Source organism: Terrapene carolina, unplaced genomic scaffold (assembly GCF_002925995.2).
Source record: "Terrapene carolina triunguis isolate 2854851 unplaced genomic scaffold, T_m_triunguis-2.0 Scaffold88, whole genome shotgun sequence".
NCBI lineage: Eukaryota > Metazoa > Chordata > Testudines > Emydidae > Terrapene > Terrapene triunguis.
In genome coordinates this window covers 458,147-474,972 of record NW_020664439.1, presented here as the reverse complement: position 1 = coordinate 474,972, position 16,826 = coordinate 458,147, and the positions used below count along the sequence as shown (strand labels likewise).

At 46.3% G+C, this 16,826-nt stretch overlaps 1 protein-coding gene across 1 annotated transcript in view; it reads right to left on the bottom strand.

Moving 5' to 3' along the window:
- EHHADH (enoyl-CoA hydratase and 3-hydroxyacyl CoA dehydrogenase) overlaps positions 1 to 16,826 on the bottom strand; it is a 47,688-nt gene that overhangs the window by 4,480 nt on the left and 26,382 nt on the right. The window contains exon 6 of the mRNA XM_026649978.2: positions 12,759 to 13,100. Coding sequence (XP_026505763.1) covers positions 12,759 to 13,100 — 342 coding nt within the window. The remainder of the gene's footprint in view (positions 1 to 12,758; positions 13,101 to 16,826) is intronic.

Genomic DNA, 16,826 nt, shown 5'->3' with positions numbered 1-16,826 from the left:
CGGCACCACGTCCATGTGGCCCCTGCGGGAGGGGGCTCCACGTGCTGACCTTGCCTGCGGCCAATGGGAGCTTTGGGGGAGGCACCCGCAGGTGAGGGCAGCGTGCGGAGCCCTCTGCTCCCCCCTCCCTCAGAGGCCGCAGGGACGTGGTGCCAGACGCTTCTGGGAGCAGCGCAGAGCCATGGCAGAAAGGGAGCCTGCCTTAGCCTTACTGCGCGCCGCTGCCACCCCGGAGCCACTCGAGGTAAGCGGTGCCAAGCCGGAGCCCGCACCCCAACCCCCTGCCCTGAGCCCCCTGCAGCACCCCTCCTGCACCCCAACCCTCTGCCCTGAGCCCCCTGACACAGCCCGCATCCCTCCTGCACCCCAACCCCCTGCCCTGAGCCCCCTGCTGCACCCCGTACCCCCAACCCCCTTCCCTGAGCCCCCAGTCCCCTGCCTTGAGCCCCCTCCCGCACTCCGCACCCCTCCCTGCACCCCAACCCCCTGCCCTGAGCGCCCTCCTGCACTCCGTACCCCTTCTTGCACCCCAACCACTTTCCCTGAGCCCCCAACCTCCTGCCCTGAGCCCCCTCCTGCACCCCAACCCCTTGCCCTGAGCCCCTTCCTGCACACCACACCCCCCCCACACCCCGCACTGTCTCCCTCACCCCAACCCCCTGCCCCAGCCCTACATTCATGGCCCTGCATGCAATTTCCCCACCCAGTTGTAGCCCTTGGGCCAAAAAGTTTGCCCACCCCTGGTCTAGGACATAACTCCAGAAGAGGAAGTCCAAACAGTGTCTGTGAACAGCACAATCCATGAGCCTAGAGATGAAAAGGAGACCAGGGGAAATAGGAGGAAAAAAATAAAAAGTGCCATAAACATGCTTTAGTCTCTCCTGTCTTAAAAGTCCTACCCTGGACCCCACTTGCCTCTCCAACTACTGCCCCATCCCTCAACTCCTTCAGCTTGTCCTTTGGAGGATCCTCCTCATCCCCTCTCCAACTTTCTGTGGGGGTTCCACAGAGCTCTGTCTGAGGACCTCTCCTCTTTCTCCCTCTGTACCTTATCTCATCCACAAACACAAACAAATTCATCTATGCAGATGATTGTCAGGTCTACCTCTCCACTCCTGTCCAACCTAAAATCTTGGCCTGTTTCTCTGACATCTCCTTATGGCTGTCTAGCCATCAGCTCAAACAGAACATGGCTAAAACAGAGTTCTTAGTCTCCCTCCCAACCCTCTTTCTCAACCACTGTGGACAATACCACCATCCTGCCTGTCCCTCAGGCCTGTAATCTGGCTGTCATCTTCAACTCACACTGTTCTCTACATCCTCACACCCAGGCTATATTTAAATCTTGCAGACTCTTTCTACATAACATTGTTCAGATATGGTCTTTCCTATCCATCCTCACTGCTAAAACTCGGGTTCAGGCTCTCATCTTGCACCTTGATAACTGCAACATCCTTTTCCCTGTTCTTGACAATTGCCATCTTGGCCTGCTCACATCCATTCAGAACTCTGCTGGAAAGATCAGTTCCCTAGCCTATTTCTTTGACTATGTCGCCCCTCTTTTTGCATCCCTCCACTGGCTCCTCCTTCTCTAGCACATCAGACATATGTTACATATCTTCACTTTCGAGGCTGTTTATGGCCTAGCCCCACCCTACCATTCTCTTGTTTGCTATTGAAACGTTGATTCCTGCCTTCGACTGGTCCATGATGCCAGCCTCCATTGCTCATTTGTCAAATTTTCAAACAAACACCTTTGTGCTTTCTCCCACGCTGCTCCTCATGCTTAGGAGGAGCTCCCTGTAAACATCTACAAAACTAACTCAATATCCTCCTGATCAAATACTTCCTTAAAATTCTACTTTGCTGCGATGCCTACAAAATACTTGACAATGGTTGGGCTGCTGGCCCACTGCCTATCACTCATATTGTCTCATTGTACTCCCCTGTCTTTCTCCATGTGTTGTCTCTTATACTTAGGCCTTGGCTACACTGGCGCTGTACAGCGCTGCAACTTGCTGCGCTCAGGGGTGTGAAAATGCCCCCCCCCGAGCGCAGCGAGTACAGCACTGTAAAGCGCCAGTGTAATCAGAGCCTGCAGCGCTGCACGCTCGCTCGCAGCGCTGCAAGCTATTCCCCTCGGAGAGGTGGAGTACATACAGCACTACGAGAGAGCTCTCGCAGCGCTGGCAGCGCGACTACACTCGCGCTTCACAGCGCTGCCACGGCAGCGCTGGGAAGTCCCGAGTGTAGCCAAGGCCTTAGATTGTAAGCTCCTTGGGGAAGAGACAGTCTTGTTCTGGGTTTGTGCAGCACCTAGAACAATGACTAGGGCTCCTGCATGCTACAGTAATATAAATAAATCAAAAATAGTCTGAGAACCACATAAAAAGTAAAATGCCAGTGGAGTTTAAAGATTTTTTTCATGTGCCACGCACTCCTATAAAGCAAAGGGGAACTCTGAATGTGAGCACTGTTAACATCCAGAATAAAGCCACAACTAGACAAGGTCTGCAGTAATTCTATCAAAATGATTTTTTAAAATCCAAAATCCAGCTGACCAGGTTTTCGAATGAAAGTCTATCAGCCAAACAAAGGAACACAAACCAAGGGGATTAAAAAATTAATCTAAAGCTGCTTTATGAAGAATGGCTGAAATTATGTCATCAGTAAAACAAGCTCAAGTCTCCATAAAGCAGGTCAAACAAGGTGGAGTATTTTTTCCACAAGCAGCCTGTAATCACTGATGTAGCTCTGACTGTGTGTTATACCCACAAACATGTGCTACGCAAAACATTTCCTATCTTGACAACAAGAACGAAGATTTTGAAAATGTGTTTTCAAAGACAGCCATTTTATTTCTGATGGGAAATATCAGCAGAACTCTTATTTATGCCTGTGTTGGGTCAATGATGGAAAAATAAGATCTGTAACATCATAATCAAAGTTAACATACCACTAAAATTTCATTTACGTAACCAACAAAGGTAAAGTAATGTCCTTCTGTCCATTCCCATATACTGAATGCATACAAAATACAGATGTTAACACTAAAAACATGCTGCCAGCCTGCTGCCCCTCCTCCCACCTCTGCCAGAACTTTCGTCAACAACTGGGGGTTTGAAGGTGGATTCGGCATCAGGACCTCAGACCTTCCACTGGTGAGCCACAAAGACTATTTTTTGTCTTAGGCAGTCAGACATCCTTGTGGTACTTCATCCTCTAGGACACAGACCTGAGCCCATGGACAAGACCTGAGCTTGCCAAGTTCAATTTTGGCCCAGGATAGTTGGTTACCAAGTTACCATCTGACTCCTCAATGGCCTGTATGAAAGGAGTTTTTCAGTAGCAGTGGAAGCATCTGGAGCCTTGTTACCCTAGAACACCCAGCAGGGATAACACTTGTGGTTTTTTTTTCTAAAAGTGGGTGGTCGATACAAGGGGAGACTTGGACATTCAGCAGGTTAAGAGGCACGTCTGCTGATGACCCCATTAGATCATCTTTGGTTGTAAGGCTGGTGATCTTGAGGAAGAGTGTATATGTGATGAGGTGTACTCCCCACACTTGCCCTGAGAGGGTAAATTAGGCCAATTAATCTATAGGCAGCACCTGGAGGAAACCCAGGGAGTGCTAGGGCCTAATTGGTTGATGAAGTCCAGCTGGGGGAGGAGCTGAGCTGAATTTATAAAACCAGGAAACTGGCAACAGACAGGACTGCAGGGAAGTAGGCTGCAGTCACTGCTTGGGAGAAGGGAGGTGTGTTAGTGGCTAGAGAGTAGTCCATAGTTACTCCCTGGGAGAAGGGAATTGGAAGGCTGGCGAACCCAGAGAAGGGGGACATGGCACACGCCAGGTAGAGGACAGTGGACTGCCTGGGACAGTTTATCCTGGAAAGACTTGGTTACACACACACAGACACACACCGGGAAGGGGAAACCATGTAATGACAGCCCTCCAGAGGAGGAGGCTGCAATTCCTGGAGCAAGAGGGGTCCACAGGGTGAGAGGATGACAGGAGAGACACCATCAAAGGAGGGTGCAATGTCTAGCTGGAGTTAATCCCCAGAACGACCAGGAGGAAGCGCCACCAGTAGCGAATGCACCCCGCCATAATAGTATAACAGAACAGAAAAATGGTAGAGAATCTCTGGGGTGTGGCGGGACCTGGGGGAAAGAAGAAAAAGAAAAAGTAACTTCTGCTCAGATGGTCCAAAATGACTGAATCCCACCTCAAACTATGCAGTCTCCAGCATCAGAAACCCAGGGATGTGACCAGGAAACACTCCACAAGTTGTATGGATTGGGGTGCTTCCTCAGAACTGTTGTGCTCAGGGATTCTGGGCTGCCTTCTCTCATTTCCTCTTAGCTATCTCAATAATAATAAACCATGCTCTTATCAGAACTGTCTGAGCATATTTCACACCCATTGCGATGCTAACAGCAGCAGGCTCATGTCTTCCTCACAAATACAACCACCACATCAGGTCTTCCCCCTTTCAGTTCTTTGCCATACAGCCAAAAACTACTCTTCTACCTACTTCATTATACAATACATAAGTACATGACAAATCCACTTGTTGGGCAGATTGAGCAAATCATGGTTTTCAGTTATTGATCAGTCATATAAGATACAACTAATATATAGTGACTCCATATATTACAGAAATAGGTACTAAATTCAAACTATATTAAATTGTAATCTGACTTTAAATGTACAATTACATTAAAAATGCTATGTCAGGGAAATGCTTTGTGGCATGTTCAGAATATGAAAGTATTGTTCCAGCAATATGTTTAAAATCATGCAGAACAAATGCTGGCAGACTGATGTAAATTGAGGCTTCTCCATTTCAATGATTATTTGGGATTAATATTTCTGGTTGAAATTATTAATTTCGTATCAGGTGAACAGTAGGGGCAAACAGGGGACTTCTGTATGGAGTTCACAGGAAGGTGCATGAGAGGTTCTCTTTCTAGGTACAGTTCTATGCTCAGTAGTGTGATGGCCAGCAACAGATCAGTGACTGCAACCTGCAACAGATGTGGAATGTTTTTTTTCCTGCCTGAAGCCAGAAGGGACTTCCTGTGTACAAAGTGCGAGTTGGTGATTGTGCTGGAAGGAAAGATTTCTGGTTTGGAATTACAAGGACTGACACTGCAGAGCATCAGAGAGGATGTAGAGTATTGGAACAACCAGATTCAGGAAGCATCATCACCCCAGAGTCAAGGAAGAAATGAACTGGTGGCCAAAGAATGAGAGAGTGTGGAAATCAGAGAGTTTGTAACCACCAGGGGCAAGAGGTCGAGTTGGCATTCTACTCTGTCAGAGGCAGATGAGGATAGGCAGGCTGTAACTACCAGAGAGGACCGGGAGGAATTCCACACAGCTAGAAGTATCCGATCAGCTTCTCAGCATGGAAACTGCAGAAAATGTCTCTGAAGAGACAGCTAGTTGAATGGAAAAGGTGTATTGGACATTCCTGAGAATGGCTGCTCAGCTCAAGCTGCAAGACTATCAAGTGTACCTGTGAAGAGATCTCCAGCTATCCACAGAAGACAGATAATACCTAGATGGGGATGCTATGCAAAGGAGAATGGAAAGAACATTCTGCAAAGGACAGGCAGATAGCAGGATGGTGTGCTGCCTTATTGGAGCCAAGACATGAGACATCACTCTAAGATTGGCTAGGCTTCTGAACTCAGCAGGCAAGGATCCATTAGCCTCAATTACACTGTTTCACAGGATACCTTGCAGATTATAGACAGCTTCACAGAACTCAGCATGGGGCTGAAGGAGAATATTCAAGTGATCTCTGAGACCCTTCCTGTCTCATGAGTAAAGGAAGACAGAAGTCAGACATTCCAGAGGTGAACCGCTGCCAGGGCAGTAATGTAAGATAGAGGGTTTTGGTTTTGTGGAACATTGGTCTACGTTCTATGAGGAGAGAGAGCTGTATAGTTTGGATGGCCTCCACCTCAGTTGAAGGGGAACCAATCTCCTCAGGGACAGGCTGAGTAATCAGAAGGGCATTAAACTAACATGAAGGGTGAAAGGGGGGAACAAATGAGCACTCATTCAGTACAAAATCAAGATGTCAAAGCACCAAGGGACATGAAAAGAATACATTCTTTAGTTGCCTATACACCAAAGCTAGGAGCCTGAGTAATGAACAAGAAGAATTGGAATTGTTCATTTCTTAGCATAAATTTGATGTAGACAGTATTACTGAAACCAGGTGGGAAGATCTGCATGATTGGAATATTAAAATCAATGGTTATAATTGGTTTAGGAAGGGTCTAATGGGCAAAAGGGGAGCGAGAGAGTCACTCTGTCAAAAATGGCATTGCCTGTTTCTGAGTCTCTGACAACTAGGAAGTAAATGATCTTGAATGCTTGTTATAATACGGATCTATGGATAAAACACAAGAGGGGTGTCTGCTACAGACACCAAATCACACTTGGGAACAGGATGACCAAATAATAAGACCGACTGCCTACTGGATCAGACCAATGGTCCATCTAGCCCAGTGACCTATCTTCCGACAGTGGCCAGTGCCAGATGCTTCAGAGGGAATGAACAGAACAGGGCAATTTATCGAGTGACAATCCTTGAGCACTAATCTATAATGTGCAGGAGGAAAAAAATGGGTTGTAATGGGGGGCCTTCAATCTAATTGACACGTGCTGGAGGTTTCCTGCTGCCAATACTAAAAATGTCACTGGAATGTCTATAAGTTATAGATGACAATTTTGTAACTCAACCAGTATTGGAATTGATCATAGAACTAAAAGTTAGTGGTTGCTTACATGGAAGTAATCAATATACTTGGTGGTTTAGAAAGGCCAGTTTCACAAAGCTGGAAACAATTATGAGCCGAATCAGCTGCGAGAAAGAAGATATATATATAAAATGGAAAAAGGGGAAATTGTTAGCAATGAATATAAACTAGAAGCTAGAAACTGTAGAAAATGGATAAAGGATGCAAAAGGACACTGTAACAGGGTGCCTCCTTGTGGGTAGCAATCAGCTCTTGTCTGGCCTACCACCCCCTTCCATCGATCACTCCATTGCTTGCCCGCCACAGCTGGGCTTCATCATCAATTAGCCTTATCAATCAAGCCTAACTCTCCCCCTGGTGTTAAGATTAACTGGCTTTTTCTGAGCCACCTTAACCCCTTCAGGGTGGGTGTAAGGTGCATACCCCATCACAAATAAAAAGAGAACTCTATAGCCAAAAGAGTTAAGGACAATAAGAAGAGTATTTTTTAAAAAGTTTATCAGGAACAAAAGGAACCCCAACAATGTTATTGAAGATGGAAATGGTAGAACTGTCAATAATAATAATGCAGAAAAGGCAGAAGTGTTCAATAAATATTTCTGTTCTGTATTTGGGAAAAAGCCAGATGATGTTAAGCAGCAGCTACTAAAGTCAGACATTTTTAAATCAGCAGGTCCAGAAAACTTACATGCAAGAGTTTTAAGAGTGCTAGCCATGGAGCTCTTGGGACCATTAATATTGGTTTTAATAAGTCTTGGCACACCAGGGAACTTCTAAGAGGACTGGAAGTAAGCTAATGTTATGCCAATATTTAAAAAGGTAAAAGGGATGACCTGAGTAATTATTGGCCTGTCAGCATGACATCGAACCTGGGCAAAATTATGCAATAATAATATGATGATACAGAACTCAGTTAATAATGAATTAAAAAACACTAATAGAATGAATGACAATGAACAGGGACTTATGGAAAACAGATCTTGTCAGACTACCTTGATATCATTATTTGATGCGATAACAAGTTCGTTGATAAAGGTAACAGTGTTGATGTTGTCACAGTTCAAAACAACTGCACCTGTATTCCACCTTTGTGATGCCTTGAGGGCATCCACTTTTAGGCTCCTGACTCCTCAGCCATGATCTCTTTTGAGCAGAGACCTATGCCTCCCTCCCTCCCTGACCAGGCATTTTCCAGGCTGTACAGTTTCCTCCCTGCATTGTAATATTCCCAGCAAGCCAGAGTGCCTAAACAGACCAATGTGTGTGCTTTGCTTTCTATCCGAAAGGTATGAAAAGCTGTAATTGCCAGCAGTTACAACTTACCACACAACTATTTCTAAGCACACACATTTATTCCTAAAGCATTACAGTGAAAACAGAGGTCACCCCAACTCCAACCTTAGGCTCTGGTAGGTGTCAGTTCTTCCAATCCTTCCACAGGGATTGTCCCCTCCCCTTTGAACAGAAGATCCTGTCCATTTGCTAGATCAGAAATAAGGCCCTGAATCAGTTTAAACTCAGGCTATTTATCCAAAATTCCTTTCTTTGTTGGTCTCTGGAGAATCCAGTTTGAACTAGTATATGCGAGCCTCTCCAGGTGGTGGTACCTCTCTGGAGATGTTGCAATCTGAGTGAATTTGCCTAATGACCCCCATTTGTTCTTAGATCTTGGAGGTGCTGTGGTTACTGTTCCTCATGGAATTACATACAATCCCTCCACCAGAAAGATACATAAACTGAATTCAGTAAGATCTCCCACAGATATTGTAGGACATTGTCATTTCTGTCACAGTTGTAATATACTTAGACTCCTGTAAGGATTTTGATTTGGTACCTCACACATTTAGATTAAGAAACTAGAATGATACAAAATCAATATGGCGCATTTCAATGGATTAGACTAACTGGCAGGTTAACTGGCAGGTCTCAAAGTGTAATTGTAAATGGGGAAAGATCATCAAGCCGGTGAGTTTCTAGTGAGGACCTGCAGATATCTGGTTTTGGCCATTTTTATCAATGACCTGGAAGAAAACATAAAATCATCACTGATAAAGTTTGAAGATGAAGCATAGATTTGGGGAGTGATAAATAATGAAGAGGACAAATCACTGATACAGATTGATTGGGATTGCTTGGTAAACTGGGCGCAAGCAAACAGTATGTATTTCAATACAGCCAAATGTGAGGACAAACATCTAGGACAGTGGTTCTCAAACTGTGGATCGGGACCCCAAAGTGGGTCATGACTCCGTTTTAATGGGGTCGCCAGGGCTGCCATTCGACTTGCTGGGGCCCGGGGCTGAAGCTGAAGCCCCAGCCCTACCACCTATGGCCAAACCCCAAGCCCGGGGCCAAAGCCTGGGCTTCAGGCCTGGGCAGCGGGGAGGTTACAAGCCCCCCCACCTGGGGCTGAAGCCCGTAGCTTTGCCCTCCCCCCCCCACCTGGGGCAGTGGGACTCAGGCTTTGGCCCCCAGTTCGGGGCAGTGAGACTTGGGTGGGCTCAGGCTTCAGTCCTCCCTCCTAGGGTTGTGTAGTAATTTTTGTTGTCAGAATGGGGCCGCGATGCAATGAAGTTTGAGAATCCCTGGTCTAAGAACAAAGAATGTAGGCCATCATTCAGGATGGAGGACTCTGTCTTGGGAAGCAGTGACTCTGAAAAAGATTTTGGGGTCATGGTGGATAATCAGCTGAGCATGAGCTCCCAGCATGACACTGTGGCCAAAAGGCCTAATGTGATCCTTGGATGCATAAACCAGAATCTCGAGCAGGAGTACAGAGGTTATTTTACCTCTGAATTTGGCACTGTGGTGACTGCTGCTGGAATAGTGCATCCAGTTCTGGTGTCCACAATTTAAGAAGGATGTTGATAAATTAGAGAGGGGTCATGAGAATGATTAAAGGATTAGAAAACATGGCTTATTGTGACAGACTCAAGGAGCTCAATCTGTTTAATTTAACAAAGACAAAGTTAAGCAGTGACCTGATCACAGTCTGTAAGTACACCTCTACTCCGATGTAACGCGACCCGATATAACACGAATTCGGATATAACACGGTAAAGCAGTGCTCCTGGGGGGCGGGGCTGCATGCTCCAGCGGATCAAAGCAAGTTCGATATAACGCAGTTTCACCTATAACGCGGTAAGATTTTTGGGCTCCCGAGGACAGCGTTATATCGGGGTAGAGGTGTACCTATATGAGGAACAGAAATTTGATAATGGGCTCTTCAATTGAGCAGACAAAGATCTAACATGATCCAGTGGTAGGAAGTTGAAGCTCAACGAGTTCTAACTAGAACTAAGGTGCAATTTTTTAAGTGAGGGTAATTAGCCATTGAACAATTTACCAAGGGCTGTAGCGGATTCTCCATCACTGGAATTTTTAAATGGAAATTGGATGATTTTCTAGTAGATGTGCTCTAGGTCAACCACAGCATTTAGACTTGAAGAAGGAGTCACAGTTCAGGGCAACTGCACCAATATTTCCCCTCAGGAGTCCAGCACAGGTACCCAATCTCAGGCTTCTAGCTCCTCAGCTGTTGCCTTTCCTGGGTGGAGACAGGTGTCCCACTCTCTTCTGACTGGGGTATTCCCAGGCTGTACAGTTGCCTGCCTTCACTGTGTTATCCCCAGCACAGTCTGCCCAAACAAACCTGCTTGGTTTCTCTTCAGAGACAGTTAATAGGTGTAGTTGCTACAGTTGTTAGGTATCACATACCACTTTCCACGCAAGCCTGCTATGTTCGTAAGGTAACAAGCCTTACAGAGAAAATGTATTAAAAACAATAAAAAGAACCTATATGCATGCTAAAAAGCTTATCAGAGTTAACCTCACTCCTAAGACGGGCTCTGGCAAGAGCAGTCCTTCAATATCCCACCCAAGGGGGATTCCTTGTGGTTACAAGTTAATCACAGCTTCAGCTCAGAACAAGCATCCAGCCCTTCCAACCCTACCCTAAGGATTGGGGCCCTGCATGCTCCTGGAGTCCTGTCCATTTGCTGGATCAGGGAGAAGGCCGTGAGCCACTTAAAAACCAGACTATGTATCCAACCCTTTCTTTGTCAGTTGGTCCCTGGAGAAACCAGTTTGAACTAGTATAGGTATATCTCTACAGAGGGTAGCTTCAAATGGTTGCTAATGGAGGAAGTACATTAGCATCCCCTTCCCTACTGGAGAAGGTACATACAATGCCACAATAACACATACACTATTATATTTTTGATACAATGTACCCTAAAGGCGTTAACCCTCATTCAATAAGGTTTAACGTAACTCAGTAAAGTTTATCTTAATTCCTGAAAGTTTGTTCAGCATATTTCAGGATACCGTCAGTCTGTCACAGCAGGAATTAACTCAGAGAAGTCCAATGGCCTGTGCTATGCAGGGGGTCAGACTCCATAGATCACAGTGGCCCCTTGTGGCCTTAAAAATCTATTAACTGATGAATTTCCATTAAGGAGTGAGTTTGCAAATGACTCACTTATCTAAGTGGGATTTATCCCCCAAACAGCAGAGAATCTCAAGTCTAAGCTCTGCTTCCTGTCACCTATTCCTTCTTACAAAAATGCAAAATGGAGCCCTCACATGATAGGACAGATAATATTTACATGAATTCAATCATTTTGCTCAGCAATGAATCACAAGATAGACCCAATAGTGTTCCATGCTGCCTGCATAAATGCCATCTCACCAGTGAAGGACCTCATGACAATTTAATATGAGCTTGTTGAGAGATTAATGTTTGCCAGATTTAAGTACAGTACTTAAAGTCCAAAGATTCATGTAGTAAATGACCATTCAATATATGACATTAATTAACTCAGCAAAACAAATGAGGAAAAGGGACAGTTCAAGAAACACCATCTGTGGCTTCTTCTAGCAGAGATGAGCTTGAAGAGGGCTCTGAGTGCACTGCAGGAAATGAAGATCCTGTATATGATAACCAGACAGGGAAAAACAGTGGCAACCTGACTGGGTATGTCTAAAATTGAAATGGCCACTTTCCCAGTTCTCTATTCTTGTCTAGCCATTTTACACAGAGTGTAGCAATCAACATGCAGAGCAGAAAAGTTGGTGGTGGGTTTTTTTTTAGATCTGTGCAGTGCATCAAAGGGTTTTATTTAAATTGCACTTATAAAAATTTAATGAAAGCATTATCTTCCGGGGGGTGCAAAATGGCAAGGGTGGATCATGATGAGATGAAAGCTTCTTAAAATGCAGCTGTCAACAAAACATTTTTGTATTAATATATCCCTGACAAACACACACTCACTCTCTCTCTACACACACACTCACAGATGACAAAACTGGACTAGAAGAAAAGGAATTTCATACAGATCTCTGTTTATAATATGGAATTAAGTAAGCTCTCAGGACAACACTATTATAAAATGAAATCATCTATATATGAACTGAGTATGAAGCTGTAGTTGAAGTGATATCAGGGTAGCTGGAGGTAGGAGCACACAGAAATGACCTGACACTACAGGATTAAGCCATTTAACCTTATCTCAGTCCTCACTAGCAGAGGTTTATACTGTTACAAGCAGTTAATACTAACAGGTTTCTTTCCTAGAATATACCAATCTTGTGTGTTCTGTTTTAACTTGGGAGGCTGGAGGAGCTCTGCCTCCATGAGAGCGTGTACCCCTGGAGGGTAAATGCAGAGGCACTGATGCCTCCAGAGGACTCTTCCTCAGGTCTTCCATCAAAGGTACGGTCTTACTGCAATGAGGCCTTTGGAAGGAGTGGGGAGTAAATTAAGGGGGAAGCTGGGCAGCTTCAGGACTCCAAAGCAGCTCCCAGAACCCCGTTGTAGGAAGTCATTCAAGTTTCCTGGGGCTGCCGTGGTCCCACAAGGTACCCAACATTATTCCATTGTTTCCTTTCCCAGCACTCCTGGGAAAAGCCACACCTCTCCAGTTCATTTAGACTGGCATTTGCCATGCTGGCAAGCATACTGGATCTCACCAACTTACCTATCACAGCTACTTTTCGGATGGGCTGAGCTGAAGTAGTTTTCCAGGAAGCTCCAGAGAGTGTTGTCCACTTCTGTGCTGCTCTCTGTGCGAAGAACACATACTGCAGTGCTTTGGCCTGGCCTGAGGACAACAGGAGGTTAAACAGCTCTCTCTCCTTCCAAATACCCTCTGTGAAGGGTAGCTGCACAGAGGCCTTGACTGCTTGGACACACATCTCTGGAGACAGACACCCCCGGGCCTGCTTTTTCACTTTCACAAGAGCCTCGCTGAGAATGGCATCCATGTTGGGCAGACTTTGAACCAGCTTCAGACTGAGTCTGCGAGAATTTAATGGCTGACCTGAGTGGGAGAGTTGAGAAATATAGTTACAGAACTGCCAAGCCTACTGTTTTCCTGGTAGACTACAGATTTTTTCCCCTTTCTACATGGAAAGTGAATGCCTTCTGCTGGTTCGGTTGATGTTTGGTGTGTAAAGATTTCACATGACACTGGAGAGTGATTTGTAAAATGTGTAAAACTCTTCTTCCATTTCCTGACTTCTCTCACAATTGCGATTCTCCAAATGCACACTCCCCAGACGTTCCAGCAAGGCAAAATTCCAAGCAAGCACTTCTCCTCAATTTCTCATGCTCACCTATTCAGGAGCATAAACCACCAAGCATGCTATATTCTCTGTCTCCACCTCTCCATTTCTCATACCCCTTTGCTAACATCCGTTTCCAGTGTTGTATTAGAAATTGGTTTGCAATTGACTTTGCTACTCAGACACATCCCAGTCAGGGGTCTGGATCCACAGGGTGTTCATGCGAAAGATTTGGGAATGTCATTTGTTTCTGTATTAATTCTGACCTAACAGCATGAACATTCCCTTGTGGGAATGTTCCACAGGATTACACCCTATCAGAGGGCAATAAATGAATAGCCAAGGACAGTTTGTATCTACACACCAGCAAGGGGCTAATCAAAGAGTCACACCACTGCATGAGTTATTACAAGAGACGCTGGTTGCTATGGTGATGGCACAAAGGGATTTTAATTGACCAAAATAAGTTACATTTCAGGCACCCCCTCCAAAAATACAAACCCTGGAGCCACTCTTCAGGTCTTTATTCCATTTTCACTCTCACAAACTCCCTGTGTTCTCAGGGGAAGTTTGCCTGATTAAGAATGGAGAGAAAACTAGAATAAGAACCTCAGGATCCATTCCATTCATGCTACTAAGGACTCACATGGTGCTTTACAGCATCACAGCACTGTACAGACCATTAAGTAATTAGCCCTTCCAGCACCCTGAGAGGTAATGCTGGACATCGCCATACTGAACACAACAGAGCAGTTCACAGTGGGTTACCACGGGGGGGAGGGATAGCGCAGTGGTTTGAGCATTGGCCTGCTAAACCCAGGGTTGTGAGCTCAATCCTTGAGGGGGCCACTTGGGGATCTGGGCCAAAATCAGTACTTGGTCCTGCTAGTGAAGGCAGGGGGCTGGACTCGATGACCTTTCAAGGTCCCTTCCAGTTCTAGGAGATGGGATATCTCCATTAACTACTACTACATATCATCTCAAAGACAGGAGCAGTTACAGACCCACACCTGGAAGTGATCTCCTTGCCTGGTGTCCAGAGAAGCATATTAGTTCTGTGGTCTTCCACTGGAGTTTCTTGGCCCCTGCAGCATCAGCCCAACAAGAGGAGAGCATTTGCTTCAACGATGGCAGATTACTAGAATCTGCCCACCCAGTTCTTCCACTCTCATGGCATCATCTTAGCTATGACAGAACTTGTGCAGCTGCCTTTCTGGCCTGTCAGCCTGAAGAGACAGAAAAGCAGCAGAGTAGTGCCCACTCCATATTAGCTGCTGAAATGCAGAAACACTAGTGGAGCCATAATGGTAGCTGCCTAACTAGCCCATCTCAGCTCCAGTTCTTCTTTCAAGCCAATAGAGCATTTGAGAGAAATACTAGGCACATGATAGATTAATTTCCTGGGTATGAGATAAGTTAGACAGCCAGGAAACAAAGAGCTTTTTTTTTTTTTTTTAAAGTTCAAATCTGTTTATTGAAAACTTGTGAAGAATCCAAAAAGAGAAGGAAAAATACCTCCTGTGCTATCAGCTCAGCTTTTCTGCAGAGTATATCTGAAGAAAGATTTCTGACTGAGATTGAATAGATTTTGGTTCAGCCTTCCAAAACTGGATGATTTCATTCTTCTCCAGCTTTATTCTTATTTATTCTCCTTTCCTGCATCTACAATTTTTACCTGCAAATCTGCAGTCCTCAATATCAGGCCATATATACAGTGGGTTTTCATCTGCTGCTCAAAATTGTATTTCGGGATTTGTGGGTGGATCTGATAACTGAAAACAACTGATACTGATGAGCCATACTAAGAGATTTTACATAAAATTTCTGTTGATTTGAGAAGGCCCATGGAAAGAGATGCTACCATATGGTATGGGAGACATTCAGCATAGCCCTAAGGTAGTGACTTCACTTGTAATTAGGAATATTGAGACTAAAGACCAAACAAATAAAGTTCCTTGCACTGTTGACAAAACATGAGCATTTAACACCCTGACACTGGTGCTGGAACAATTTGTATAGTGGGGCTGCTGAGAACCATTGAATCAAACTGTAAACCCTGTATATAATGGAAACCACTTCAAGCCAGGGGGTGCAGCAGCATCCCCAGCACCTTAGTTCCAGCACCTATGCACCCTGATCAGATTATCATAACGTAACTCCCTACTTAGATTGTAAAATCTTTGGTGTAGGGACCATTTTTTATTCTGTGTCTGTACAGAACCTAGCACAATGGGGCCTTGACTAGTCCTTGACTGGGGCTCCTAGTTACTATCACAATAAAAATAACTGAAAATGATCAGCACCAAATTACTAACACAATGAGAAATAACCCAAATCCAAACCTGTGAGGGAGAGACCAGCCCAGGCCACCTCTGGCCTGATAAGGAAAATAAGGGAAACAGGGACAAAGGGCAGCATTGTCAGCCACAGCTACCCGGAGGGCACAAGAACCCTCAGCCAATGAAAACTAAGAAAGATACACGTTACCAGGAGCTATATTCTAGGTGGCACCAATTAGAAGCCAAGGATGTAAAATGTCCCAATCTGTAAAATTTGCAACAACAATAACTATCATGCCATTAAAGTAAGAGAAATAGACGCAGCAGGCAGGTGCCTAAATTCTTGAAAAATTATTCAGCTCCACGTGCAAGACCCAACCCCGCAGTCTGGTTCCAGCACAATGAACTTCCAGACAAGGGACTGAAGACCAGCTGCTAAGATTGGTCCCCACTCCCCAGGCCAGCAGAGACAGGAAGCACATAAAAGGAAGGCAGCAGGGCCAGCTCCAGGCACCAGATGAGAAAGCACGTGCCTGGGACGGCACATTGTAAGTGGCGGCATTCCGGCCAATCTTGGGGCGGCCAGCCCAGCCCTGAAGGGGCACAGACCCTGACCCGGGGGGGCAGGAACTAGTGATCCCTGCTGCTCATCGTGCCGCCGGGCTCCTCGGGACGAGCCACTCCCCACCGCCTGCACCGGTCTCCGCCTCCCGTGCTGTTCTGAGCCCGGCCTGGCCGAGCCGCCTTTAAAGGAGTGGCTGAGCCAGCACCTCCTGCAGCCCCCAGGCACTGGAAGGAGGGAGAGTTCTGCGGCAGCCTGGCGGGCAGCGGAGGCAGGGAGGGAGGGTTCTGTGGCGGCCTGGCGGGCAGCGGTGGCAGGGACAGTTCTGCGGCGGCCCGGCAGGCACCGGAGGGAGGGAGGATTCTGCGGTGGCCCGGCAGGCAGCGGAGGGGCGGGCCCCACTGATCCCGGTGCCGTTTGCACTGTGCCGAGCCTCGCTGCAATGCCGGCCCCACGCGGAGGTCGCAGACCCCAGCCAGTGCTGCCTGTGTCAGCCCCCTTGGAGCCTGCCCGGCTGGGAGAGACACCCCAAGGCTGGAGGGGGGAGCCTCTCTCGCCCAGCTGCAAGCGGACTGCAGCGCCTGGCTGCCCACAGGTGGAGGGAGCGGGCAGGTGCCGCCCTTCACCCCCCTGCAAGCCGC